Here is a 13,851-nt window from a genome sequence, read left to right as displayed (position 1 = left end):
ACATACAATACACTCTGGGTCAGAAAAATTTCTCTTTACTCTGAGTGTCTAGGAGGACTAAAAATTAAACTGAGATCAAACAAATTAACAGGAGAAAAGTGTGCAAATTTTAAATAAAATTTTACACATACATGGGTGTCTACCAAGGAAAGTGAAGGAAGAGGAAGATCTGAATAAATACCTGGGGGTTTTTTTGGTTTTGTTTTTGTTTTTGTTTTTTTTTTTACTAAACTGAACAAAGAGCAGAAGTTTTGGAAAAGTAACTAGGAAGGTATGAGTTTTAAAAGGTCTGTTTGCACAGACTTCTCTGAGTCTCAACTCCTTGTCTCTGGTGGTAAGATTTCTTTCCTCCTAGAAAAGGAAGACATTTTCACATGAGGATTGTTTCTTGCTTTCTGAAAGAGAAAGGAAGGTCAGAGTGCTTCTCTAGCTACTGCTGTTTTTCAAGTGCCTTTGGTGGAAAATAATTAACATGTCAAAGCAGCGTATTTGGGGGATGTATCCTCTGAATCCCAACATCTAGCATAATGCACACAGCAGACACCAACAGAATATTCCCCCTTCTCACCCACCCCACATTCCTTGCATAACACTTCCTATAAAACTCTATTACAAATTACATGTTATTGTCTGTTTACATCTTTCTTTTGCCCACCAGATTGGGAGATTCATAATGACTAGGCCTATTTCTTTTTGCTCATATCCCAAGGGCATAAAAGTACCTGGGATGTGACAAGTGTTTAAATAAATCCCAGGTCTCCAGTTTGATTGTAAGTTTTTATGGTGTTCTTTGCTCCCAATACCAATACATGCTGTGAAGGCGATGTGCTGTTCAGTCTTTGATAGGGAGGAGAGAATTTGACAAACCCTAGACAGGTGAGGTTATAAAGTTCACCTGATAAAATATCCAGAGGACGTTTTCATTGCTGAATTAAATGAACTAGTAAGTCATCGCTGCCCTGTAGGGCAGTCTACAGCGCCTTCAAGCATGCGGCAGAGTGAACTCCAGACTGAAACTGATAAATTTTTGAGGAAAATAGGATGACAGGACTAGCAAGAAAGCACGGGTTGGACGCAGGCGCGCTCGGGGGAACAAGGGCGCCTGCGCACTTCGTGAAGTTCCGCCCTATCCCCGGGAGTTCACAGTATGGCTCCGCCCCTTCTCGCAGTTGCTAAGCAACCACCCCGGAAGTCGTAGGAAATGCGTCCGCGGCGGGCGCCGCGAGCCGGCGGAAAATGGCGGAGGGTGGTGTCCCGGAGCCAGAGGAGCAGGAGAGGAGGTCTTCTAGGCCACGGCCCCCGAGCGCGGGGGACTTACAGGTGCGCGAGTTGCTGAGGCAAGGGGCGCTGTAGCGGGCGGGGCCGGCGACTGCCGAGCAGGCACGGGTTAAAGGCCGCCATTGAGTTTAGCTGAGCCTTTCCCTGATGCTCTTGGGACGGAATTGAGACTCCAGCGGTGGGGGTCACTCCCGGGAAGTGCATTGCACAGTGGTGGATGTGGAAACAGGTGCCGAAGCCTCTCGCGCGCGCACTTCGTTTCCCTTTTACCCCACGTACAGTGCAAGAAGCAACTCTTAGTTTGGAATGGCATTTTGCGGGGTCGGGCGAGCGTCCTTCATGAGATTTGGGAGAAAGATTTTAGTATGGACGGTGATAAATGCGCACTTAGACAAGTAATAATGTGTGCTGGCTTTTTCTTGTCTTGGTTGTTGTTTCTGACTTTATTACTTAAATATAAAAGTGGTTCCTTTCCATCAAGTACCCTTTTTTTAAGGGGTAGACTAAAGCAATTCATTCTACAAACGTGTAACGTGGTTGTAAAGGGTAGTCTGTAAAACAGTGCACTTAGAAATGGGGAAATAAAACTTTATATTGTTATAGACAATGACTTGGTTGACTAAATACCAGTAAACCAAATCTTATTATCAGATTATAACACCGCTTGAGTAATGTTTGGCTTTTTTTTGTCCCTTTATAAAATCATTGCTAAAATTCAACAAACCTCTCTAAGGAACTGTCATTAAAAATAAATGCGATTGAATCCACAAATCTTGACAGAACTGTTATAGTTACAGCCACATTTTGATTCTACTTATTAGAACAAACATACTCATCACCTGCCATATGACTTACTCCTTAGCTTTCGGAAATGCAGAGATAAATAGGATATCTAATCCATAGTCTGTGCTGGATACTGTGGAAGGTTAGTAAGTAAAATTTGTAGGAGTTCGCCAATTTAAATGGGGCATCTAGACTGGGCCCAACAGAACAAACCAATACAGAACTTAACAAACATAACTCAGCTTTGATTGGTTACATGTGATCCTAGTTAACTAGGTAACTAGTTAAGCTGTTAATGGTTGATTGACCAAGCAGTATTAAGTTTTCTGTGACTCACTTCCATTTTTCTATAAATGTTATCAGATCACATTGTTGCTTGAAGTTTTGGTAGCCTGCTGTGGTTTTGGTTTTGTTTGGCCTTGTTTTACTTGGTTTTTTAATTTAATTGGTCTGAGCAATATCCTTTTTTAACAGTACAGAAATGTAAAAGGTATTTCTGCTTTCGGAAACCTAGATGCTTTTTTGGAGAACTAGGATAACATTTTAAGACGTACCATTGAGGGCTAAGAGTAGTAGTTAATAAGGTGAAGAATTTGGAGAACGAAGAGCTCAGTTGAATGTTAGATGAACTCCAGTGCCTGTAGTTGATTCAGTAGTAAATAAAATCAAGGAAAAGACCCGCTTCTATTTACCTCATGTTTTCTAATGTAGAACTAAGAAGGGCAGCATGGGGTGTTGAGAAAATGGATTAGTGGCTAGATCAACTTTGTTTGCCTTTTGGTCCTGCCACTTCATAGTTGTGTGAATTTAGGAGAAATTTCTTAACCTCACTGGTCCTCATTATCTTTATTTGTAACCTGAAGGTGATATGATGGTGGTGTAGGGATGAAGTAATGCCTATAAAAGGACTCTAAAAAATCCCTATATTATCCCTTGCCTCAGTCCTTTCACAGTTCAGTCACTATTTAGTGCCATTAAAGTTAAAAATAACCTCATACCCTTTTTCTGATTTAAACCCACTTTTTTTTATGTGCAAAGTGAGCACTTGATATTTGGCAAATTGTTTACAGACTTAATCCAGTTGATTAATTTATGAATAATGATTTGAGATGTTCTGATAGATGTTAATATTGAGAATACTTTCTCCCTACACTGGAAGATTCTTTTTTCATCTATCAACTTTATGGTAGGTAGGTCAATAGGAATGTAATTGATTTATGAATGTGATTTGATGTATCAAATACAGTATTTGATAATCTTTCCCTTAGAATCTAATTAGAATATAAAAGACGTGTAAATTTTAAAAACAATGAAAATGATGATATATCAAGAAATAAATTATATTATCAAAGGTTAGAAGAGTTGGATAATGTTCTTCCCAACTGGTTTCATGGATATTGATTACTTATGGATTATCTTATTGTTTAATTTAAGCATGTTTATTTTAAAGGCTACCCAGTAAAGTGCAGTTTTCAGTAGATTCTTCTTACTTCCCTGACCATTTGCACTGAGTCTTTCAGGGTTTGAAAAAGGGTGATGTATTACTAACTGGAGCAAGCCAAGGTATTCCTAAGTAAGTATATCTTAGCTGTTATGTAGTGTAGGATTTGTCAGCAGCACCTAAATTAGGAAGAATTGTTTCAGGTACCACCAAAGGAGGGCTGCATAGTTGCCTCCCAAAAGCCTTGCCTGCACTATGAGTCTCTGACTTGCAAACTGTAGACTTAGGAATCTTCATTTAGAGCTTCAAATCAAGAGTGAATTATCTTGGTTCCCTTTCATCTCCCCAGTTGTGCAGTTAGGTTCAGTGGGAAAGTTTGGGCTAATATTGTTAGTGACAAGAATAAGTCTAAAAACATCCCTAGGCTTAGTAGTATTTCTGAATGTTTCCAAGTTTTTTGTTTTGATGACCTTCAGTTCATCCAGACAAAGGGTTTAGCTTAACAGTTCATTAAGATATTTAATTGTTTGCTTTTGTCTCAGTTTTCCTCCAGAATAATGTCAAAAGGAAAAATTTTCTGTTCTTAATTCTTTGCTTCCATATTGAGGATGAAATTTGGAGTAGAGGATGCATTAGGGATAACCAATATAGGATTTGAATTAATAAGGTGGACTTGATAATACTGTAAGAAGGAAAGATTAAGAATGTTTAATACTGTGTTACAATTGCCGCAAGTGCAAGTATTGTAGTCCTGTTGTATATCATTATTCTGTAACATTGGTTCTCAACTTTAGTGTATCAGAAGGAAGACTTGTTAAAGCAGATTGTTGGGCTTTGCCCCAGCTTTAATTCATTAGATGTAGAGGATGTTTCTCACAAATTCCCAGGTGATATTGATGTAACTATTATGTTTAATAAACCCTTGTTACATCTTGTAGCACTTGTCACCATAAGGCTGAGTTTTAAGTATTGCCAATCTTTTGCTATGTACTTGATTTTTCTTAGTTACTTTGCTTCAGTTTTGTTTTAAAATTCTTCACATATCAAATTCTAAAGGAAAGATTATTGGTACAGGTTAAGTATTCCCTTATCCTAAAGTCTTGAGACCAGAAGTGTTTCAGATTTGGGATTTTTTCAGATTTTTGAAATTCTTGCATATTTTATCAGTTGAGCATCCCTAACCCAAAAATCTAAACCCTGAAATGGTCCAAAGTCCAAAACTTCTGGAGTGCCAGCATGATGCACTCTTTCTGTATTATAGAAACAACTTCTTGGATTTTGAGATTTTATTGTTAATATGTTGGTTTTGACAGTACTTCAGTTAATTTTGATCAATTGAAAATAGCATTTTGTTTTTGTGGTGTCATCTGCTATGTCAAATATATAAATTACACTTTAAAAATATCTAGTATTCAATTTATGTCTTATGATACCACATGGCATCTACTCCCTCTAAATATTTGTTTACCTCTAAGTTAATGATGTGTCATAAATAACTGGATCTTTCAGCAAGTAGACTCCCTACTATAGTATCATTTTCCCAATATTCCTATTTTGTTAATGTTTTTCATATTCCATGGAGGCAAAGGCATTTTTTTTATTTGTTTTACAGAAGGAAAATATGATCTGATTGGCAGCATTTATTCAAATTTTTTTAAAGCAGAAAACAAGGAAAGTGGTATAGCAAATATCTCAATTTTAAATATATATATATATAATAATCTGTATCTCTGATTCATATGTTAGTCTTTGTACAACTCAATGTGGATGGAAAGTGCCAGATACGTACTATGTTAGAAGTAACTTGGAAAACTTAAAAAATCTAAGAGCAGAAGCATACAACTACAGGTTGAGCATTCCTATTCAGAAAATCTAAAATGCTCCAAAATCCTTAATGTTTTTAGCACATGAGGTTTGGATTTTGGAGTATTTCAGGTTTTAGAATTTTGGACTAGGGATGCTCAACCAGTAAATTCTGTACAATATTTCAAAATCTAGAACTTTGAAATCTAAAGCATTCCATTCACAAGCCTAAAAGTTAAGGGTACTTAGCCTGTAATGACAACATGATACTTAATATAAATATTGTTAAGGAGATAGTATATGCTATGAGGATTTAAAAAGTAAGATATTTAGTTAAGAAAGTTAGAAAAGCTTATCTGAAAAGCTTATCTGAAAAAAGTTATCTGAAAAGGACCTTTTAAATACAGATGGCACTTGGCATCAAAGGGAATAGGATAGCATAAAAGTACTTCTTAGAACTGAAATAATATAATCGGCTAAGAAGGAAACCTACCAAAGAACATAATTCTGAATGAAGAGATTTCAAGGAACTGAAATTTCTGAAAACTATAGAGCCAAGTGATTGGTTGGTTTTTCTCCCCTTTCTCACCTCTTTAGTTTTTCAGAATAGGGTAATAAACTATAAACATATATAGGTGACACTGCTGGAAGAAATATTGGTAAAAACGAATCACTGATACAATCAGTGAAACATTTTTAAAATAGTGATCTTTTAGGAATGGTGCCAACTTGCTTTGTGCTTTACATACATTATGAGACTTTTTTATAGGCATTTTAAGATGTAAGAACTAAGGCTAAAAGAGCTTAGATAATTTGCCCACAATTACACAGTAAGACCCTAGTTAAGATTTGAATTCAGTTTAAAATTACAAAGTAACTTATAATTTGAATTTCTAGCAAAATTCCATGTTAGAAATATGAAAATAGTTGGACCTGTGAAGGAGTAGGGTAGGGATAAAAAAAATTTAGAAAAAATAGAGCCTTTCATTTTCGTCTTTTATGTACATTTTATAAGTTGACTACTAGCATATCCAACAAGTTGACTTTGCCCTAATCCTCTGCTCTTCTTTTTCTACTGAGGAATTCAGTTCATGGAAATGGTTTTCATACATCTTGTGCTTCCAAAAGGAGCACTTTATCAGTCTTGTTTGTTTTTGACCAAAAAATCCTAAGGACTAGGTTATGCTAGTTGTGAATGAATAGCCTAGCCACAAGGGGCAGAAAATTTGAGTTATTGTCCAGATGTCAAAAGTGAAAAAAAAAAAAAAAAAAAACCTGAAATATTTGGAATACTGTTTTTGAATTCCATTTCAAGAACAAATTTGGTTTTGTTTATTTCATTTTGAAGATATCAAATATATATCTATAATATATAATATGGGTAATATTGTTATTTGGTACATAAACCATATATACACACACATACATAATTCATTGTCTTATATTTTTCAGAAACTCATTTTGCTAAGTTTGAAATTTTATGACTGGTAGACTTTTTAAAAATTTTTATTTTTATTTTCACAGACTGCATTTTGTATCTGGTAGACTTTTAAACAATACTTTTGAAAAAAATTTTATGTGCTTGAAATTTGAAAATACCTCAATTTATTTTAGGAGATCTGATGAAAAATGCTGACATTCATGTGAAACATTTTCAAGAATTCTTAAGACTTCTCAATCTCCAGATAACCCACTTCCTCCCTTGAATATATATGCCTCAAGTATATTTGCCTCAAAAACAACAAAAAAATTAAAAGAATTGGAGAATTATGTAGATATGAATTTTAAAATGATTTCTTATCTGAGTTTTGAAACTTGGTAATAAATAATTATTATAACTTAAGTTTGCATTTGTAGATGTGGAATTTTGGATAATTCTATAAAATAAGATATACAATGAGTTTATTTTGGAAAGGTTCATCTTTTGAAGCAACAGTCTTCATTTTTTCTTGAGAAGTCTTTCCTACTCAATTTCAAGTTAATATTCTATTTGTAAGTATTTAATATAGGAGAGTTTATTTCCAGTGTTATGCTTTATAACGAGTCTGTTATTGTGTAGTTGGCCTTGGCAGAATTATATGAAGATGAAGTGAAATGCAAATCTTCCAAGTCTGATAGACCTAAAGCTACAATCTTTAAGAGCCCACGAACACCACCTCAACGGTAAGCTTTGTTTTAAAAGAAAAAAAAAAAAAACCTTTTTAATTCACTAATCCCAAATTATTTTAAATAGTCTTGGGGATTTTTTAAACTATGACTTCTAAAAATTATTATTATTTGGGTACTATTCCTAAAATTTTTATAGTCAAAATGCTAAAAGAAACTTCCAGAAAATTACTTTAAAGACCTGATAGTGTAATAGGCATCATATAAAATAATGTCTTGAACGCAGTTTTTCTTGGGCACGGTGGTCCTTTTTTTTTTTTTTTTTTTTTTTTTTGAGTCAAGGACTCATTGAGGATCCAATGAAACCTTTGGACCTTTCCTTCCAAAGCAAAACTATTGTGTGATTTCGTCAGTTTTTAAGGGTTCGTTTGTTTCTTAAAGCCCATCCATGGGCTGGGGAGATGGCTCAGTTGGTAGAGTGCTCACATTGCAAGCATAAGGCCCTGGGTTCAATCCCCAGCACCGCAAAAAAAAAAAAAAAAAAAGCCCATCCATGAAGCCTCTCTGGCTTTTTGTCCTCCTTTTAAGACACTGTAACTTCTGATGTCTGCTTCTGCTTTTGTTGTATCTTGCTTTATCTAATAAATTACCTCCTGGATAGTATTTTCTGTTGCTAAAATCCCTGTTCTGTAAACAGAACTAACTGTGGAGAGTTAAGAGATGACAGCCAACTATACTTTATTGCCATGAATATTTTCTTTTTTTTTTCTTTTAATTAAAATATTTTTTATTTTTACAGACACATTTTGATTCATTGTACACAAATGGGGTACAACTTTTCTTTTCTATGGTTGTACACAATGTAGATTCACACCATTCATGTAATCATACATATATATATAGGGTAATACTGTCTGTTTCAGTCTACTGTTTTTCCATCCTCACCTCCTCCCACCCCTTTTTCCTCTACACCATCCAAAGTTCCTTCATTCTTCTCTTCCCCCCATCACCCCTCCCCCTTATACATTGTCATGCACTTATCAGAGAAAACATTCAGCCTTTGGTTTTTTGGGGTTGGCCTATTTCATTTAGCATGATATTTTCCAACTTCATCCATTTATTAACAAATGTCTTAATTTTATTCTTCTTTATAGCTGAATAATATTCCACTGTGTATATATACCACAGTTTCTTTATCCATTCGTCATTTGAAGGGCATCTAGGTTGGTTCCACCATCTAGCTATTGTGAACTGAGCTGATATAAACATTGATGTGACTGCATCAATGTAGTATGCTGATTTTAAGTCCTTTGGGTATAAACCAAGGAGTAGGATAGCTGGGTCAAATGGTGGGTCCATTCCAAGTTTTCTGAGGAATCTCCATACTGCTTTCTAGAGAGGCTGCACCAGTTTGCAACTCCACCAGCAATATACGAGTGTGCCTCTTTCCCCACATCCACGCCAGCACTTACTATTGCTCGTGTTCTTGATAACAGCCATTCTAATTGGAGTTAGATGAAATCTTAGGATGGTTTTAATTTGCATTTCTCTAATTACTAGGGATGATGAACACTTTCATATATTTGTCGATCACCTATAATCTTCTTCCGTGAAGTGTCTGCCCATTTCCTTAGTTCATTTATTGATTGGGTTCTTTGTATTTTGGGTGTAAAGTTTTTTAAGTACTTTATAAACTTTGGAGATGAGTGCTCTGTCTGAAGTGTGTGTGGAAAAGATTTTCTCCCACTCAGTAGGCTCTCTTTTCACATTATTAATTGTTTCCTGTGCTGAGAACAAACTTCTTAGTTTGAATCTATCCCATTTATTGATTCTTGCTTTTATTTCTTGCGCAATGGGGGTCTTTTTAAGGATATATAGTCCTAAGCCACTGTGATGGAGATTCGGGCCTACTTCTATTTGGTGAAGGGTCTCAGGTCTAATTCCTATATCCTTGATCCATTTTGAGTTGAGTTTTGTGCAGGGTGAGAGATAGGGGTTTACTTTCATTTTACTGCATATGCATTTCCAGTTTTCCCAGCACCATTTGTTGAACAGGCTATCTTTTCTCCAGTGTAAGTTTCTGGCACCTTTGTCTAGTAAGAGATTACAGTACTTATGTGGTTATGTCTCCGTGTCTTCTATCCTGTACCATTGATCTACCTGTCTATTTTGGTGCCAGTACCATGCTGTTTTTGTTACTATTGCTCTAGAGTTTAAGGTCTGGTATAGAGATACCTCCTGCATCACTCTTCCTGCCCAGGATTTCTTTGGCTATTCTGGGTCTTTTGGTCCTCCAGATGAATTTCATGTTTGCTTTTTCTGTTTCTGTGAGAAAGGTCATAGGGATTTTAATTGGAATTGCATTAAATCTGTATAGCACCTTTGGAAGTATGGCCATTTTGACAATATTAATTCTGCCTATTTAAGGACTTGGGAGATCTTTCCATCTTCTAAGGTCTTCCTCAATTTCTTTCTTCAGTGTTTTGTAGTTTTCATTGTAGAGCTCTTTCACTTCTTTGGTTAGATTGATTCCCAAGGTTTTTTTTTTTTTTTTTTTTTTTTGTGGCTATTGCAAATGGAGTTGTTTTCCTCATTTCCCTTTCAGATGTTTCATCACTTATATATAAAAATGCTTTAGATTTATGTGTGTTGATTTTATATCCTGTTTTTTTGCTGAATTCATTTATGAGGTCTAGAAGTTTTCTGGAGGAGTTTTTGGATCCTCTAAATAGAGAATCATGCCATCAGCAAATAGTGACAGCTTGAGTTCCTCTTTTCCTGTTCGTATCCCTTTAATTTCTTTAGTCTTTCTAATGTTCTGACTAGTATTTCAAGTACGATGTTGAATAGAAGTGGTGAAAGAGGGCATCCCTGTCTTGTTCTGTTTTTAAAGGGATTGCTTTCAGTTTTTCTCCATTAAGAACGATGTTGACCATGGGCTTAGCATGAATAGCCTTTACAATGTTCAGGTGTGTTCCTACTATCCCTATTTTTTCTAGTGTTTTGAACATGAAGGGATGTTGTATTTTGTTGAACGCTTTTTCTGCATCAATTGAAATAACCAAATGAGTCTTATTCTTAAGTCTATTGACATGATGGATTACATTTATTGATTTACGGATGTTGAACCAACCTTGCATTCTCCAGATAACCCCACTTGATCATGGTGCACTATCTTCTTAATATATTTTTGGATACGGTTGCCAGTATTTTGTTAAGTATCTTTGCGTCTATATTCATCAAGGATATTGGTCTAAAATTTTCTTTCCTTGATGTGTCTTTTCCTGGTTTGGGTATGAGGGTAATATTAGCTTCATAGAATGAGTTTGGTAGAGTTCCTTCCTTTTCTGTTTCCTGGAATACTTTGAGAAGTATTGGAATGAGTTCTTCTTTGAAGGTCTTGTAGAACTCAGCTGAGAATCCATCTGGTCCTGAGCTTTTCTTGGTTGGTAGACTTTTGATGGCTTCCTCTATTTCATTGCTTTATATTGATCTGTTTAAATTGTGTATGTCCTCTTGCTTCAGTTTGGGAGGATCATATGTCTCTAGAAATTTGTTGATGTCTTCAGTATTTTCTATTTTGTTGGAATATAGATTTTCAAATTAGCTTCTCATTGTGTTATGTATTTCAGTGGTGTCTGTCATGATATTTCCTTTTTTCATCACAAATTTTAGTAATTTGAGTGTTCTCTCTCCTCTTTGTTAGTGTGGCTAAGGGTTTGTCTATTTTTTTTACTTTTTCAAAGAACCAACTTTTTGTTTTGTCAATTTTTTGAATTGTTTCTTTTGTTTCAATTTTATTGATTTCAGCTCTGATTTTAATTATTTCCTGTCTTCTAGTACTTTTGGTGATGTTCTGTTCTTCTTTTTCTAGGGCTTTGAACTGTAATGTTAGGTCATTTAGTTGTTGACTTTTTATTCTTTTCGTGAATGCGCTCCATGCAATGAATTTTCCTCTTAGTACTGCTTTCATAGTGTCCCAGAGATTTTGATATGTTGTATCATCATTCTCATTTACCTCTAAGAATTTTTTTATCTCCTCCCTGATGTTTTCTGTTATCCATGCTTCATTCAGTAGCATGTTATTTAGTCTCCAGGTGTTGGAGTAATTTCTGTTTTTTATCTTGTTATTGATTTATAATTTCATTCCGTTATGATCTGATAGAACACAAGGCAGAATCTCTTTTTTTTTGCATTTACTAAGGGCTGCTTTGTGGCATAACATATGGTCTATATTCGAGAAGGTTCCATGTGTTGCTGAGAAGAAAGTGAATTCGCTCGTTAATGGATGGAATATTCTATATATGTCTGTTAAGTCTAAGTTATTGATTGTGTTATTGATTGTGGTTTCTTTGTTTAGTTTTTGTTTGGAAGGTCTATCCAGTGGTGACAGCGGTGTGTTAAAGTCCCCCAGAATTACTGTGTTGTTGTCTGTTTGATTCCTGGAATTGAGAAGGATTTGTTTGATGTACATGGATGCACCGTTGTTTGGGGCATAAATATTTACAATCGTTTTGTCCTCCTGATTTATGGTTCCCTTAAGCATTGTGAAATGTCCTTCTTTATCCCTTCTGACTAACTTTGGCTTGAATTCCACTTTATCTAAAATAAGGATGGAAACCCCCGCTTTTTTACTGAGTCTGTATGCGTGGTAGGTTTTTTCCCATCCTTTCACATTTATTCTGTGGAAGTCCTTATCTATGTGATGAGTCTCTCGAAGGCAGCATATTGTTGGGTCTTTCTTTTTAATCCAATCTGCCAGTCTATGTCTTTTGATGGATGAATTTAGGCCATTAACGCTCAGGGTTATTATTGAGATATGATTTGTATTCCCAGTCATTTGGACTTATTTTTGCTTTTTAACTTGACTTGGTTCCTCCTTTGAATGGATTTTCCTTTAAGGTAGTTCCTCCCTTTGCTGACCTACATTGTTGTTTTTCATTTCCTCCTCATGGAATATTTTGTTGAGAACATTCTGTAGTGCAGGCTTTCTATTTGTAAATTCTTTTAACTTTTGTTTATCATGGAAGGATTTTATTTCATCTTCAAATCTGAAGGTTAGTTTTACTGGGTATAGCTTTCTTGGTTGGCAGCCATGTTCTTTCAGAGCTTGAAATATGTTGTTCCAGGTCCTTCTATCTTTTAGAGTCTGGGCTGAGAAATCTGCTGATATCCGTATTGGTTTCCCCCTATATGTAATCTGATGCTTTTCTCTCGCAGCCTTCAAAATCCTATCTTTATTTTGTATGTTAGGCATTTTCATTATAATGTGCCTTGGTGTGAATCTGTTGTGATTTTGTGCACTTGGTGTTCTGTAAGCCTCTTGTATTTGATTTTCCATTTAATTCTTCAGGTTTGGGAAATTTTTTGATATTATTTCATTGTCTAGGTTGCTCATTCCTTTGGTTTGTTTCTCTGTGCCTTCCTCAATCCTGATAATTCTTAAATTTTGTCTTTTCATGATGCCCCATAGTTCTTGGAGATTCTGTTCATGATTTCTTACCATCTTCTCTGTTTGGGCAACTTTATTTACAAGATTAAATATTTTGTTTTCATTGTCTGAGGTTCTGTCTTCCAAGTGGTCTAGTGTGTTGGTGATGCTTTCCATTGAGTTTTTTATTTGGTTTATTGTTTCCTTCATTTCAAGGATTTCCGTTTGGATTTTTTTGGTTTGTTTTTTGTTTTTTGATTTTTTTTTTTTTTTTTTTTTTTTTTTTTTTTGAGAATCTCTCTCTTTGTTGAAATGATCTTTTGCTTCCTGCAGTTGCTCTCTCAGTTGCTTATCATTCATTGCCTGCATTTACTCTCTTATCTCATTCTTTGTTTCACGAATCATTTTAATCATGTATAATCTGAAGTCCTTTTCTGACATTTCTTCTATCATACTGTCACTGGATTCTATTTATATAGAATCTAGATTTGTTTGGATAATTTTCCCTTGTTTTTTTCATGTCGTTCATGTATCTTCCCCTCTAGCAGTGCAGATCTGGGGTATTACAGTTTCCCCCCTATAGGCTTATAGTGACCCTATAGGTTTCCAAAACCTTTTATTTAAGGGGGAGATCAATATTAGCAGTGCCCAATTCAGACAGTTTGCAACCCAAAACGAACTAGCCCCTATGAGGACGTTAACAATATTGTCATAATAAACAAAATGAGTTCAATTATTATCTTCAGTTTAACAAATAGATTTGCAGTTTCTAATGGAGGACAAAGAGGATATGGAGGGGGTATAGGATATAGTTGTTAATGGAATAAGAAAAGAGTATATAGAAGTTTTAGATCATAGAAAGAGTGAGAGTGTAATCGAAAGAAGTTGGTTGTTAGCGTGGGAAAAGTGGGAAAGAGACTCTGAGGGAACAGGTAAACAAAAGGAAAAGAGAGTGAGAAAAGTAAAGAAAGAAAAACTTAAAATTTTTCAATAAGGAGAAAAAAGAAAA

The 13,851-nt window shown here is 35.2% G+C and overlaps 1 protein-coding gene across 3 annotated transcripts in view; it reads left to right on the top strand.

Annotated features, from left to right (window-relative positions):
* The first annotated feature begins 1,189 nt into the window (after positions 1-1,189).
* The window catches only part of Ubxn2b (UBX domain protein 2B), a 34,742-nt gene continuing 22,080 nt past the window's right edge, over positions 1,190-13,851 (top strand). For all 3 annotated transcript variants that reach the window (XM_047516601.1, XM_047516591.1, XM_047516611.1), the window contains exons 1-2: positions 1,190-1,320; positions 7,365-7,468. In XM_047516601.1, the coding sequence (XP_047372557.1) occupies positions 1,237-1,320; positions 7,365-7,468 (188 nt within the window). In that variant the 5' untranslated portion in view covers positions 1,190-1,236. The remainder of the gene's footprint in view (positions 1,321-7,364; positions 7,469-13,851) is intronic.

This window comes from Sciurus carolinensis, chromosome 1 (genome assembly GCF_902686445.1).
Source record: "Sciurus carolinensis chromosome 1, mSciCar1.2, whole genome shotgun sequence".
In the NCBI taxonomy this organism is placed as follows: Eukaryota; Metazoa; Chordata; class Mammalia; order Rodentia; family Sciuridae; genus Sciurus; species Sciurus carolinensis.
This window is presented reverse-complemented; position numbering and strand designations above follow the sequence as displayed.